Source organism: Prionailurus viverrinus, chromosome D4, assembly GCF_022837055.1.
Source record: "Prionailurus viverrinus isolate Anna chromosome D4, UM_Priviv_1.0, whole genome shotgun sequence".
Taxonomy (NCBI): Eukaryota; Metazoa; Chordata; class Mammalia; order Carnivora; family Felidae; genus Prionailurus; species Prionailurus viverrinus.
Genome location: NC_062573.1, coordinates 31,749,844 through 31,766,022, shown reverse-complemented (window position 1 = coordinate 31,766,022; position 16,179 = coordinate 31,749,844). Strand labels below are relative to the sequence as shown.

Below are 16,179 nucleotides of genomic sequence, written 5' to 3'. Positions count from 1 at the left end.
CATACAACCGAGGCTCATCTAGGGGAAGCTTTTGCCATGTGGGCCTCCGTTACCAATTGCGATTAGGGCAATGATAAAATATGAAACAGGTTTATGAGAAGTTTGAGAATGGATGCCCATAAGTACATAAAGTGGCTATCGAAATGACTTAAAAATCTGTAAATCTGGGGCGCCTGGGTGGCTCAGTCGGTTAAGTGGCCGACTTCGGCTCAGGTCATGATCTCTCGGTCCGTGAGTTCAAGCCCCGCATCGGGCTCTGTGCTGACAGCTCAGAGCCTGGAGCCTGTTTCAGATTCTGTGTCTCCCTCTCTCTGACCCTCCCCCATTCATGCTCAGTCTCTGTCTCAAAAATAAATAAACATTAAAAAAAATTTGTAAATCTCTACAACTGAAAAAATACTCATCAATTCCCTGACAGAAGAAATCTTGATTCCACAACTGAGAAATGTGAGGAGTCAGTGCGTCCTCGGTAAAGGCAGGGAAGACCTGGTGTCTGCATTGTTAAGACCAGGTAATAAAATACACTTGAAGGAGAGAGTTCCTGGAAGAAGGACAATCCTGTGGGAAAAATATGGCTGCTAGTTGTGCAGGCATGCAAGTGGCCATGCCTGAGTGAACCTGAGGGTGATCTGTGAGGGTGACACTCAAAGATGACACCTGAGGGTGACACTTGAGCAAACAAATGGGTGATACTTGAGCGAGCATGTACAGTAACACCTGAGAAAGCGCAACACCTGAGTTAGCAAGTGCTGTTGTTTCGAGTCAGTAAATGTTCATGAGGGCATCCATAATTTATATCAACTTTCCATCTTGATCTCAGCTGACTTCTTGTAGACTGAGAGTATTGATGGTGATGATATAAAACACTGACTAACAAGAAACTTCTGCTTTTTTTTTTTAGTTAATTTTTTGAGAGAGAGAGACAGAGAGAAAAAACAGGGGAGGGGCAGAGAGAGAGGGAGAGAGAGAATCCCAAGCAGGCTCTGTAGTCAGCACACAGCCCGATACAGGGCTCAAACTCACAAACCATAAGATCGTGACCTGAGCCGAAATCAAGAGTCGGATGCTCAACCAACTGAGCCAACCAGGTGGCTTTTCTTAGGAAAGATATCTTAAGATAGAGCAGTACCATAAACTCTTCCAAAGGTAGTGGGAGTGATATGACACCAGACTGCCCATTAACACAATTATGGCCATAGCTAAGGGAAAGGGACCTCCTCCTAAACATCTCTTCCTTTCCCATTCAGTTGGTTAAATCTTCAGGGATAAAGGCATCATGGGCAGTAACTCTCCTGTCAAATGAAGGAATGGCTGGGGGAGGTGGGGGCAAGAGAACCACAGGGAACAGGAATATAAGAAACAATTTTCTTAGGACTCCACAATGGAGGGCACTCTGGACAGGTTAAGAATGGTCACAATCTTGGGGCACCTGGGTGGCTTAGTCGGTTGGGCAACCAACTTCACTCAGGTCATGCTATCACAGATCGTGAGCTTGAGCCCCGCATCAGGCTATGTGCTGACAGCTCAGAGCCTGGAGCCTGCTTCGGATTCTGTGTCTCCCTTTCTCTCTGCCCCTCCCCCACTCACGTTCTATCTCTCTCCTTCAAGAGTAAAAAAACATTAAAAAAAAAAAAAAAAAAAGAATGGTCACAATTTCAGGGCACCTGGGTGGCTCAGCTGGTTAAGTGTCTGACTTTGGCTCAGGTCGTGATCTCATGGTTCATGAGTTCGAGCCCCGCTCAGGCTTTCTGCTGTCAGTGCAGAGTCTGCTTCAGATCCTCTGTCCCCCTCTCTTTACCCCTCCCCTGCTCTCTCTCAAAAATAAACAAACATTGGGAAAAAAAAAAAGGGGCGCCTGGGTGGCTCAGTCAGGTAAGTGTCTGACTTCGGTCTGGGTCTTGCGGTTTGTGAGTTCCAGCCCCATACTGGGCTCTGTGCTGACAGCTCAGAGCCTGGAGCCTGCTTCAGATTCTGTGTCTCCCTCTCTCTGCCCCTCCCCCGCTCATGCTCTGTCTCTGTCTCTCAATAATAAATAAAAGTTAAAAAAAAAAAAAAAAGAATGGTCACAATCTCAGGGAAGCCCCTTCAACACATCACACAAACTTTTGTTGCGCACTTGATTTTACAATTCCTAGAAAGGGGCCCTTGGCTCTTAAGTAACTCTAAAATAGCCACACTCATGTGCTATCCTCAGATGTTTTATCCCAGGACTTAAGAATATAATAGTCACACAAATATGAGGTCTCAGCCCTTAAGCAAAATTTACTTATTTGTCCTAGGAAAAAGAAACTGTTAGAAAAAGACATCAGTGGTGGGCCACCCTGCCATTTCATACACCCAAATCCCTGGAAAGGTGTATTGTGAAGCTGTTCTAAAGGAACGTCTGGTCAAGTACTGGCCTGTCCTTCTAGCCTTCTTTCTTTGACTCTAGCCAGGCTTGCTACTAAAAGAATACTGTAAGGATGATTATAATGGCTGCAGGCTGCATGTCAGAATCACGTGGAGAGCATTTAAAATGACATATACCTTCACACATCGCTGCTGGGAATGTAAAATGGTACAGCCACTTTGGAGAACAGTTTGGCAGTTCCTCAAAAAGTATGACCCAGCAATTCCATTCCTAGGCATAGACTCAAGAGAACTGAAGACATACGTCCACACAAAAACTTGTACTATGAATGTTTATAGCAGTATTATTCATAACAGTGCTTCTATAAAAGTAAAAACAACCTCTGTGTCTATTAACTAATGAATGGATGAATAAAATATGAATAATATGGGGCACCTAGGTGGTTCAGTCGATTGAATGTCTGACTCTTGATTTCAGCTCAGGTCATGATCCCAGGGTCATGGGATCAAGCCCTATGCTGGGGTCTGAGCTAAGCATGGAGACTGTTTGAGATTCTCTCTCCCATTGCCCCTCTCCCCCACTCACAAGCTCGCTCTCTCTTTCCCTCTCTAAAATATATATATATATATATATGAATAATGTATCCATAATAGAATATTATTCAGCCACAAGAATGAATGAAAGTACTTTCATATGCTACAACATGGGTGAGCTTTGAAAATCTGTTAAGTGAAAGAAACCAGAGACAAAAGGTTGCATATTGTAGGATTCCATATATGCTATGGCCAAAATGGGCAAATTCAAAGAGACAGAAATTAGTGGCTGCAAGGCCTGGAGGCAAAGGAAATACGGAGCAACTGCTACTGGTACAGGGTTTCATTCTGAAGTGATGAAAATGTTCTGGAATTAGATAGAGGAGATGGCTGCACAACTTTCTGAATATACTTTAAAAATCACTTAACTGCATATTTTAAAAGGGTGATTATTTTATGTGGATTATATTTTAATAAGAAAATTATATTTAAAAACACTGAAGCATACACTTTAAAAAGGTGAATTTTATGGTATGTGACCAATATTTCAGTTCAGGATAACACTAATATCTACATCTAGGCCTGACTGATTTAAAAGATTCTGATTTCATTGACCTCAGAGTCAAGTAAGCATTTAAAGACACTGCGGTGAAACTAGAAAGGCAAGCCACAGAATGACACAACATGTTTATGACACAAAAAACTAACAAATGACTCACATTTGTATATACACATCAGTAAGAAAAAGAGACAACCCCAAAATGAGTAAAAGACCCTAACTGGCATTCCCCAAAGAGGAAACCCATAAGATAAATTAAAAATATGAAAAGCTATTCAATTTATTTCTCAATCAGAAAAATGCAAAATAAAACTACAATGAGATACAATTAAACAATTCCAGACTGGCAAAAATTTGAAAATCAACAGGAAGTCTTGGCGAGGATGAAGAACAATGGGATTGCTCATACACCACTTGTGGTAGCATACAGAGCTTTGGAAAGCTAATGAAGTGGAAGATCTGCACGTCCTCACAACTAGAACTGTACCGGAACACAGGTATAAGGACATTTCACAGTTACAATGTTCAGAAGAGCCCCCCAAATAGAAACAACCCCAGCTGTCCATTAACAGAATGGTTAAAAGGTGGTATATTCATATGATTGAACACTATATAGCAAATAAGAACAAAACTACAGCCATGTGCAAAAACATAGACTGAACTCAAAAGCATAATGATGAGCAAAAGAAGACAAATAATATGGTGTGATTCTATTCATAAAAGTTAAAAAACAGGTGCACAGTAAGTTATATAGTTAATGGATGAATACATAAGTGGTAAAACTATAACAAAGAACAAGAAAGTGATTTAGCATAAATGTCAGGAGTACAGGGGACTGTGACTGGCAAGTTGTATAGGGGTTTATGGGGTGCTGAAATGTTCTATTTCTTAATCTGGGTAACTGATTATGAAAGTGGTTGTTTCTTTATTCTATACTATACTACACTATACTATACACATTCAGGCTTTAAGCATATTTCTGTATAGGCTATTTTCACAATAAAGTGATCTAAGTGGTTGAGGAGCACTGCATTAAAGGACAATTCAACAAAAATATATTTGTACATAAATAAATTCCCAGAAAAGGAAAAAAAAATGATTTTAAACCGTTTGAACAGTGGATATCTCAGTGGGGAGTAGGGAGTTTTATACAGTAAGTTGGAAGTGGCCTGTATTCTTCTATCTTCTTACATATTTTTGCAAGGTTTGTATCTAGTAATGAGCAAGTGTTAAAAGATAACTTTTTAGAAGTTTTTTCAAATTTATTTGAGAGAGAGACAGACAGTGCCCCTAAAAGAACTTTTCATGAAAGATTTGGAAATGTCTTTGGAAGGATATACAAAAAAACGTGCCTCAGTTTTAAAAGGGAATAGAAGGGATATTTTTATTGTACCTCTTGAATTCCGAACCCATGTGAAAATTACTATTAAAAAAAATTTTTTTTAAGTAATTTCTGCACCCAATGTGGGGCTCAAACTCATGACCCAGAGATCAAGAGTCACATGCTCTACTGAGTCAGTCAAGTGCCCCTTACCCATTAAAATTTTTACTTAAAAGTAAGAATATTTCGGGGCACCTGGGTGGCTCAGTCAGTTAAGTGTCCATCTCTTGACTCCAGCTCATGGTCTCACGGTTTGTGAGTTCAAGACCCACATTAGGTTTCTGTGCTGACAGTGTGGAGCCTGCTTGGGATTCTCTCCCTCTCCCTCTATCTGCCCCTCCCCTGCTGACTCTCTCTCTCTCAATATAAGTAAATAAACTTAAAAAAAGAATATTTCTCTCCAGTAGCTTTTCCCACTACCATAGATATACACATTAGCAGTCTGTCAAACTAGCACAAGAGTAGCTTCTCATGCACAAGGTTCTCCCACACACTCTGTGGCACTTAGACAACAACCCTGTACAGAAAGGAGCTATCCTCTTAGAGGACTCACATTTTACAAATGTTAGGTAGGGGGCACCTGGGTGGCGCAGTCGGTTAAGCGTCCGACTTCAGCCAGGTTACGATCTCACGGTCCGTGAGTTCGAGCCCCGTGTCAGGCTCTGGGCTGATGGCTCAGAGCCTGGAGCCTGTTTCCGATTCTGTGTCTCCCTCTCTCTCTGCCCCTCCCCCGTTCATGCTCTGCCTCTCTCTGTCCCAAAAATAAATAAACGTTGAAAAAAAAAAAAATAAAAAAAAACAAAACAAAACAAATGTTAGGTAGCATGCTTGTCATGGCCCTCTGGCTAAATTCCATTATTCTTGCTAGATAGCAAAATGAATTCTTTCCCTGTACTTCGGTTACTATCATGGGGTAGTAAGGAAGAGTTACCTCTAAGAGGAGCTCCACACTGTCCACCTGAAGCTCTTGCAGTCCCACTATCTGTACCACGTGGTTGCTATCTTCTCTTGCAAAGAGCCTGCAGACACAAGAACATGGTTGGTACAGCAGACCTGCTATAATGGACTTTGTTCTTGCCTCCCCAGAAACCTTCCACCATTTCCCTATTAGGTAGCAGTTCTGTTATTTGAGTGAGATTGATGTGTATCCTCCCCGCCCCCCTCACACACCTCCTGATCACAGCCCTGGGCTTCAGAGATGGTCCTTGACTATTGTAAACAAATCAACATCTTTGGCTACAATTAAAAGAATGAACATATAATGCAGACATATGCCAATCAACAGATGGTATATTCCTGGCTTTAGTGATTGGTTCAGGAGTGGATATGGGATCTCTGCTGGTCCAATCAAAATAGTTCTTGTCTCTGGTCGTTAGGTGCCTGGGAATGAGGTGCTGGTGCTCTTTCTGGAAGTGAAAGTGTGTGGCCCTGGGAGCAGTGGCAGCCATTCCGTATCTGCTAGAGCGCCAATTTTGAAAGCTAACATCATAGAAGGTAGAGCAGAGAGATGTACAGAAACTGGGTTCTGCTCTATTTCCAACATAAGGAGTCTTCATATATCTTCCAAGGGAGGAAGGAAGAGCTGGTGCTATAACTGAATTTCTCAGGCCTATGTATAAGGCTATGGTCTATCATCATCATTAAACCAGATATATCAAGGGGCATATATTGAATCTATCAAAGGCTCAAAGATTATTTTTCTCCCTTAATAAGATACTGATTAAGGTTAAGAATGGAATTCCACTTTATACCCAAAAAAGGAAATGATTTTCTCAAAAATGTTTTCTTAGTTTGTTTCACCCCAAATTTCCAAATTTTTACAGAACAACTGGAGAAAAACAGCTTCACCAATCCCCATGACCTATCAGAAACTAATTCTATTAGAACGGTCAGGCTTCTGGAATAAAAGAGGGATCAAGCTTTCAGAGCCCTCAGGTCATTCCTAAACATACAGGCCCTATGCCCTGAGCTCACCCCAGGACAAAATGTACTTCTAGCTTTTTAAATTCTATAAGCCAGAAATGTATTTCTATCACTTTTTATGAAAGGCTATAAAAACAATTTATCCTCTACTTTAAGAGTTAATTTGTGGGGGGGGTGGGGGTTGCTGGGGGGCTCAGTCAGTTGGTTTGGCTTCTGACTCTTGATTTCAACTCAGGCCATGATCTCACCATTCGTGAGTTTGAGCCCCGAGTTGGGCTCTGTGCTGACAGTGCAGAGCTTGCTTGGGATTCTCTCTCTCCCTCTCTCTCTGTCCCTCCCCCACCTCTCAAAATAAATAAACTGAAAAGAATGCAAATATACAGGGCAATATATCTGAGTCATTCATTAAAGAACCGCACTCAGAAATAACTAGATATCCTGACTGTCCCTTCACCCAAAGAAACCAACAAACCAGACACAGACACACACACACACACACACACACACACACAGCACAACAGCTTTTATCCCCTTGCCGACTGTTCTTTAAACAAAGAGGACTTCAACTTCCTGCATTTTGACCTCAAACTTTCTAAATGATTAAGTTCATTCCAGCGTATCATACTCTTAACTCTGGGAAAAGACCCTGCAGGCAAAGCATCCCCAGAAAGGAACACAAACCACCCCCTCAAGCGATAAAGGACTGTCCCAAGCCAGCAAGACTCTATCCATGATTGGCCCTAAGACAATGATCAACTTGACTTCACTGCCCACCTGCACAAACCCATTGACCTTCGTCCCACTTTCTCCTTATATAAACCTAGAAGTATTTTCAGCACTTTGGAGGCAATCTTTGAAATGTTAGTCCGTTGTCTTCCTGGTGGTAGCCCCAATGAACTAAATTCCTTTCTTGTTTCACCACTACTTGTTTCTCTGCCTTTGGATTTTGTTGGTGGCTAGTGGTTGAACCTGGTCTGTTTGAGACCTCCAGAGCCAGATGCTCTTGCCAGTGTCCAGCTACATTCTGACTGGAAAGGTCTCCTAAGTAATAGTGTTGGGGCCTTGGAAGAGAAGCTGTGATTGAACTAACTTGAGGCTTCAAAAACCAACAGAGGGTAATAAAGAAAAGCAACTCTTCTCTAAACCAAACCTAGAGCAGAACCCTCCTTTATTTGGCAGTTGCTGTGTCAGGACTAAACCCTGAACACCTGTACATCCTCTGAATTGTGGCATACCTAAAGGTCCCCTTTTCTTGGAATAGTCCACAGATGGTGGTCTGCCTAAGCCCAGTTGATGGCTTCTCCAGTTTCACTACTCAGTACTCTTATAGGTAACAAAGGCAAGCTGAGAGCATAGTACAAGCTAACACCCCCACCCCCCCATCCCCCAGGTGGGATTTGTAAAACATTCCTCAGGCACTCTTGGCTGCCCAAGAACAAAGGAAAGGGAAAAACAAATGGTTAACTGATAGAGATCATCATGCAGGACAAGAGTTTGCATCAGTTTGCAACTGTCTTAATAATTTACAAGTAAAAAGGCAATCTCCAGAAACCTATGGACTCCATTTCCTAGAGCCCTAACCTCATTCTCCCCTCCACAGGACAGAAAATCTTACATAATCAGTCACTCTTCCCAACCCCAGTGCAGCTCTTTCTGCCACGGGTCCTGTCCTCGTGCTTTAATAAAACCACCTTTTTGCACCAAAGACATCTCAAGAGTTCATTCTTGGCCATCTTGGCTCTGGACCCCAACCCTTCAAACATCAGCACCTTTGGCATGGGGGCCTGCCCTATCACACTCTACTGAACTCAGATGCTCTTCTAGCCCAACCCCCATTCCAGTGTTTGCCTGGAATTTGCACATCCTTTTGGACAGCTCTGTAGGGGCTTGGATACCTTTGCTGGGGGCTAGTTTCTGTCACTGATTTAGTTTCCCCAGCCTACCACCATGCTCTGCCCCAATTCCCTTCTCTCCACTTGTGACTGCTCCCAACATGTCACAGTTCTGGTTAATTCGGTTATGACACTCTTTTATCTTTCCACCTCCCCTATTCCATCTCTCCTCATCCTCCCAGTCAGTCGGTACCTTCACAACTTTGTTGTTTCCTGCTCAGTTAAAGTCAGCTCTTTCAACCTAAACAAAACTTTAGGCCAGAAAAATACAATAGGATTTAAATCCATTTCTAAGTTACTGTATTATGTTTCAAGGGCAACAGTTTAAGACTTAGAAGAGTTAGAAGTCTAACGTGAAGAAGAGAGATTTAAAAAAAAAAATTTTTTTTTTTTAACGTTTATTTATTTTTGAGACAGAGAGAGACAGAGCATGAACGGGGGAGGGTCAGAGAGAGAGGGAGACACAGAATCTGAAACAGGCTCCAGGCTCTGAGCGGTCAGCACAGCGCCCGATGCGGGGCTCAAACTCACGGATCGCGAGATCATGATCTGAGCCAAAGTCGGACACTTAACTGACTGAGCCACCCAGGCGCCCCGAGATGTATTTTTTTTAACTGATCTCAGAAAATTATCATTAAGTTTACCCTAAGATTATTAAGAAAAAAAAATAAGAGAAAGCAAGAAACATTATTTATAGTTCTTCCAATGTAATAATAGGCAAAAGAATAGGAAGGTATTTAAGTACATGTTGATATCCTGATTTCCTGAAATCATCACCCTTTTGCAGATCAAAGTAAAAGGGATAGTCTTTTGATAAACATACGGATATAGATCACTTAAAAAATACTAATGGAAGGCTAATTTGCATTCTTTTCTAGCTGAACTGATTTTAAAAATATTCATCTAATTCAGGAGACTCATCTCAGAAAAGGGCACTAATATAATAAGACCTTGTATTAAATCCCATGATCATCAATTCTGTGGACCCTCGCTTAAAACAATGATGAACAGATTTGTAGTTTCCCATTCATAACCAGTACCTTTTTCTTCTATTTAAGAGGTCATAAAGCTGTCCACAGTAGATTTCATAGAAGCTGATCCACACAAAGAGGTGCCTTTTTGGCTGGGACACTTCTAGTTGCCTGAAGATCTCTTTGGCAGCCAGAGCATAGAGTCCTGGGTTCTGATGAGTTCCTATCATGGTGTAGGTCTTCCCAGCACCTGTCTGTCCATATGCGAAGCAAGTGGCATTCCCTCTAGGGGAAAAAAATCATTCGTATAACATATACACTAAGAGAAATGTTAATCTACATACAGATTTTTCATGACCAAAGTCAGGTAGAAACAGAATCCTGTTTATAGCTGACAAAATTCAGCTATGAGCATACAATCCTTTAGGGAGAGGAGGGCTTTACATGATAAAAACACAGGAAGAGGAAAAAACATTCTTAAAGCAGCACATGAGTTTTTTAATAGGAATTTTTCATGGAACTGGTTATATGATAAGACAAGTCTGGAAGCAAATAAGAATTCCATGCTAGATGTCCTAGAGAATCTAAGAGATGATTTTGTCTTAATCCGAAAAAGCTTGATGAAAGAAGTAATAGAGAATTAAAATAAATACAAAAATAACAGAAGACCATATGATTAACAGGGTGGTAATGACTACTCATATAAATATTAATGAAGTTTAGATGTGAATAAGCAAGATATTTGAGGAAGGACTCACAGAAGGGTTTTTCTAAGAGCCTCAGTTTTCACTTTCATTAATAAATTAATTAGTTACTTGATTTCTAAGATCCCTTCTAGCTCTGACACCATGTGGTTCTAAGTAAGAATCACTATTCTTGCATGTAGGGTGGGTATGTGCATGGGTATGAGTGTGAAGAACTGCAGAATAAAAGGTGCAGAGGAGAGCTGGGAAACTATCCTGCCAATCACCCCATGTTTTTGGAGGAGCTAGAGGCCAAGATTACCTGAGTATTGGAGGCTCAACTATGTAGTACAGAGTAGAAAATGAACATAATGTTAAGTAATAAGCAGCTATTGCAGACTCTTGAACAGGAAATTGCATGGAGATTAATGATAAAAGTAGCTACTTGTAGTAAGAAAAAAGTCTGTGAATGCACAGAAGGGAACACTGGAGGTGGGCAGAGAGAAGAACATGAAGAAAGAGGCCTGAAGCCACAAAGAAACCCAAGAACCAGTAATAGGACAACAGCAAAGGAACCATATAAGTGTGAGAATAAAGAGATGGTAGCTAATCAGATTTAAGCTGTTTGAGCAGAGACGAGGTACTCCTTGTCTTTTGAATCCAGGCTCCCAGTAGTATGGGCACTTGAATACACTAGCAGAGGCACAGATAGGAAAGGATTAATGGAGGAAAATGTAAACACATTGCAGAGCATTTAGTAGAATGAGGGGCACCTGGGTGGCTCAGTGGATTGAGTGGCTGACTCTTGATTTCTGTTGAAGTCATGATCCCAGGATCAAGCCCTGTGCTGGGGTCCACACTAAGTGTGGAACCTGCTTAAGATTCTCATTCTCTCTCTCTCTCCCTCTCTCCCTCTCTCTCTCCCCCCCTCTCCCCCTCTCCCCCCTGCTCATGCTCTCTCTCTCTAAAATAAAAAAAAAGATTTAGCAGAATGAGAGTAAAGAATAATATCTACCTTATCTTCTGAACATTTTAGTGATGATCTTTTTGAAAAACAACAATATGGGCATGAAAAATCTCTTATTACACTTTGCATAATGGATGCACTTAACTTGTAGCTCTCTTATTTTTTAACTGGTACTGTCCTAACATTCAAATTCTAACTTTACAAACTTGCTCTCTTAAAAAGTACTCCCTAAATTTGATATATAAGAAATCAAACCTGAAAGGCATTTCACTTTTTCAGCCTACTTAGAATTAAAAAAATTTTAATGACTGCTATTAAACAACAATAAAAAGAAAACAGACAAACAAAAAAGGGGCAAATGAAGGTATCTGAATGGCAATAAGCACAGGAAAAGATTCTCAGTATCATTAGGCATTTTGAAATTCAAATTCAAAGCACAATGAGATAAAGTTACGTACCTATTAGATTGGCTAAAATAAGACTGACAATACCAAATATGGTGAGGATGTAGAAATGCAATTCACACACATTGCTGTTGGGAATACAAAATGGTGTGAGAAAAACTGTTTGACACTTTTTTTTTTCAACGTTTATTTATTTTTGGGACAGAGAGAGACAGAGCATGAACGGGGGAGGGGCAGAGAGAGAGGGAGACACAGAATCGGAAACAGGCTCCAGGCACTGAGCCATCAGCCCAGAGCCTGACGCGGGGCTCAAACTCCTGGACGGCGAGATCGTGACCTGGCTGAAGTCGGATGCTTAACCGACTGCTCCACCCAGGCGCCCCTGACACTTTCTTATAAACACACACATATCCTAAGACCCAGAAATTCCATGTCTAGGTTTCACCCAAGATGAATGAAAACATGTCCAAGAATCAAAGACTTGTACAAGAATGTTCATACAGCTTTATTCATAATAGTCCAAAACTGGAAACAACCCAAATATCCATCAACAGGAGAATGGACAAATTATGGTATATTCATAGAAAGGAATATTAGTAATAAAAACTACAGATACATGTACTAATATCAAAAAACATTATGCTAAGCCAAAGAAGCCAAGCATAAAAGAACATATATGGGAATGATTCTATTTCTGTGACATTCTAGAACAGGCGAAACAAATATATAGTGACAGAAAGCAGGTCAGTGGTTATATAAGACCTGAGGGTAGAGGTGGAGGTTAACTAAAAGGGGACACAAGAGAACTTTCTGGGGTAACGGAAATGTTCTGTATCTTGTTCAAGGTATTGGTTACTTGGATATATACAACTACTAAAACTCATGAAACTTGAATACTTCTTAAGATCTGTACATCTAACTGTATGTGAATTACACCTCAATATTTTTAAAGTTATAAAAATTATTTTTAAAAAACTCAAGGGGCACCTGGGTGGCTCAGTTGGTTAAGCATCCAACTTCGGCTCAGGTCATGATCTCAGCGTTCGTGGGTTCGAGCCCCGCACCAGGCTCTGTGCTGACAGCTTGGAGCCTGTAGCCCGCTTTGTATCCTGTGTCTCCCTCTCTCTCTGCCCCTCCCCTGCTTGAGCTCTGTCTCTCAAAAATGAATAATTGTTTAAAAAAAAAAAAGTCAAAATACTCTGAGGCACCTGGGTGGCTCAGTCAGTTAAGTGTTTGACTCTTGATTTTATTTTTTTTTTTTTATTTTTTTTTTTTTTCAACGTTTATTTATTTTTGGGACAGAGAGAGGCAGAGCATGAACGGGGGAGGGGCAGAGAGAGAGGGAGACACAGAATCGGAAACAGGCTCCAGGCTCCGAGCCATGAGCCCAGAGCCTGACGCGGGGCTCGAACTCACGGACCGCGAGATCGTGACCTGGCTGAAGTCGGACGCTTAACCGACTGCGCCACCCAGGCGCCCCATTGACTCTTGATTTTAGTTCAGGTCATGATCTCATTGTTTATGAGTTGAAGGCCCACATTGGGCTCCATGCTGGCAGTGTGGAGCCTACTTAAAGTTATCTCTCTCCCACTCTCTCTGCCCCTCCCCAGCTTGTGTGCACTTTCTCCCTCTCAAAAAAAAAAAAAAAAGTCAACTCATTTAAAAAAATAAATAAATAGGGGTGCCTGGGTGGCTCAGTCAGGCGTCCAACTTCAGCTCAGGTCATGATCTCACAGTTGGTGGGTTCGAGCCCTGCATGGGGCTCTGTGCTGACAGCTCAGAGCCTGGAGCCTGCTTCAGGTTCTGTGCCTCCCCCTCTCTCTGCCCTTCCCCCACTCGCACTCTGTCTCTTGAAAATAAATGTTAAAGAAAATTTTTTAAATAAACAAAATTAAAAAGTCAAAATACTCTGGTATCAGTGATTACAGCAGACCATTTGGCATTTTCTATCAATACATGCCTATATTTTGAATATACAACAGGGCTCCCTAATGCTTTTCTATCCCATTTATATGTTTATTTAAAGTGTGATTATTTCAAAATTAAAAAAAATACATCTATAAAGAACAGATGACAGTCACTTACCTATCCCACTCCAATGAAAAAGGTAACTGAACTATATATCCAGAATACATAATTCCTATTATCAAAAGTTCAAACTATAACCACTTAAACCTTTTTATTCTGAGGACTTTGATGAAAGTATATTGCTAACATTTTTCCTGAAAATTTCTAAATGCTTGGTAACTCCTATAGAGATAAGGCACTCTTTAACAGAGTCTAAATTCACCAGATTAAGACACAAATTCATGTTTAATTAAAAAACTGAAAAATGTAAGTGATGTTTATAAAGAAATATGATTATGGAGAAGAGAAAATATGAAGCAAGAGAAGCAAATAATTACTATCATACCCATTGAAAATATGCTGAATGAGTGGGTGAGTAGTCTTCATGTATACATCCCGGTTGGTGCATGCTTCACCAAAGACTTCATCAAAATAAAAAACATGCTGAAAAAGAAATGTGATTTTTATAGAGACATTTCCTGGATTTTCTTCACCACTATTCTAGTTAACACATAAGAAAGGTGTGAATATGTTTTTAACTACTGACTATGACAAATTTAGAGATAAATGAGCAATCAATAACTGTCAAATGACAGGGCCTTCTTTTACTTGAGATCTCTGTAGACATATTCTTATAATGTAAAAACTAAGGCACATAATTTTTGTTCTCTCTTAAGTGAAGTAAACTGATGAGTACAAGAGTAAGCCAATCCTCCTTAGGTCCAGGAGAACTCAATTCTATGGGGATTATCCTCACAGCCTAGCTAGGGCCAGCATATTTGAAATTTAGGGAAATTCTAGAGGAAGGTTTCCATTTCATAGGTTACACAGCTGAGCTTTTAATTCCATAAACATGTATTGCTCAGCTGGTAACATGTGTACCTGTAGTAGGCACTTCAAAGGGCCCAAAGATATTGACATTACCCTACCATTACCCCACTCGACCACCTAAAGGTGTGAATCCAGACAGTATACACATGACTCTAAGCTAGAAAAAATGTGAGAGACAAAGTACATGTAGAATTCAGAACAAAAACATATTCCTTCTAATTAGAAAAGAGATTATGAAAAATACTGTACAGATAAAGGGCCACGGGGGAAGAAGAGGAATTTGAGAGGTATAGATGGAGGCAGGGAAGAGAGTCCAGGCACAAAGAAAACATGAGCAAATAGTCAAAGCAGGAAAACACAAGGAACATTTTAGGGAACAGGGAAGATTCAATGTTGAAATACAGGATTTTGTAGGTAGAAAGGTGAAATAGGCGGCTAGAATAATGAGTTAGGACTACGGTGTATGAGTATTGGGACACTAGCCTTAAGGTCAGAATGTTCATATATAATTTAGCAAATAGTGGGAAGACAAAAAACTTTGCAAAGGGAAGGGATGATCCGAGCCATTTTACTGGAAGACTAATCTTACTGCACACTGTGAATGGACTAAGAACAGGGACACTGTTAATCTAGTGGTGAGGTAAGAAGGGTCTAAATTAGATGATAACAATGAAAATAAAGAGGAGATGGACGCATGAAAATTTGGCAACTAATGGCCTGGATTGGTGGGAAGAAAAAGTAGTCCAAGATGATTCCCAAATGAAAAACCATGATAATTTGGAAAAGGATAGATAACCCTATTAAAAGGGGTCTGGAAAGCATTTAATTCAGCAACCATAATCACTTGCAAAATTTAGAGGCTTATTATGTTGGTAGCCCAGCTATCTCTGAGTAAAAGTACTAATTTCAAGCTTGACTGTAGTGTAATAATGGCAGTCCATACACAACAAGGGGGACATGAGGCCCTATCTTCTGCTACCTCTTGGGCCTGCTCTAAATATCCAGTTAAGGAAAAATTGCATGGGAAAAGCCAGCAAAGTAAATTGGGGCAATTTATTATAGGTCACTCTACCCACATTTGATTCTGTTTCGTATGCCATTACATTAGAATAGAAATTTGTTAGGGCACCTGAGCAGAAATTGGGGCCACTAAGATGAATTTATCAGTTAGAAGATATCTCCAAAAGTTAGGAGGTGAGAAAATAAGGAATCTGTGCAGCATGATAAAGAAGTCTGTGAACTTTTAGTGGCATAAAATGTGATTTAAAAAAATTTTTTTTTGGTTTTATTTATTTTTGAGAGAAAGAGAGAGAGAAAGAGCAAGTAAGCATGGGAGGGACAGAGAGAGAGGGACACGCAGAATCCGAAGGCAGGCTCCAGGCTCTGAGCTGTCAGCACAGAGCCCGACGCAGGGCTGAAATCCACGAACTGCGAGATCATGACCTGAGCTGAAGTCAGACGTTTAACCGACTGAGCCACCCAGGTGCCCCAAAATATGTGATGTTTTTAAGAATAAAGTGTTTCTAACTGTTGAATCTGGGTGATAGGTACATAGGGGTTCTTTATATTTTTTAATAAACTTGAAAATGGCGATAATAAAAAGTAAAATATTTTTCTA

At 40.6% G+C, this 16,179-nt stretch overlaps 1 protein-coding gene across 5 annotated transcripts in view; it reads right to left on the bottom strand.

Annotated features, from left to right (window-relative positions):
- The window catches only part of KIF24 (kinesin family member 24), a 75,908-nt gene that overhangs the window by 25,057 nt on the left and 34,672 nt on the right, over positions 1 to 16,179 (bottom strand). For 3 of the 5 annotated variants that reach the window (XM_047829325.1, XM_047829328.1, XM_047829326.1), the window contains exons 4-6: positions 14,077 to 14,174; positions 9,679 to 9,894; positions 5,755 to 5,842 (exon numbers count right to left, since the gene is read on the bottom strand). In XM_047829325.1, coding sequence (XP_047685281.1) covers positions 5,755 to 5,842; positions 9,679 to 9,894; positions 14,077 to 14,174 — 402 coding nt within the window. The remainder of the gene's footprint in view (positions 1 to 5,754; positions 5,843 to 9,678; positions 9,895 to 14,076; positions 14,175 to 16,179) is intronic. The other 2 variants (XM_047829327.1, XM_047829329.1) reach the window with 1 other exon arrangement.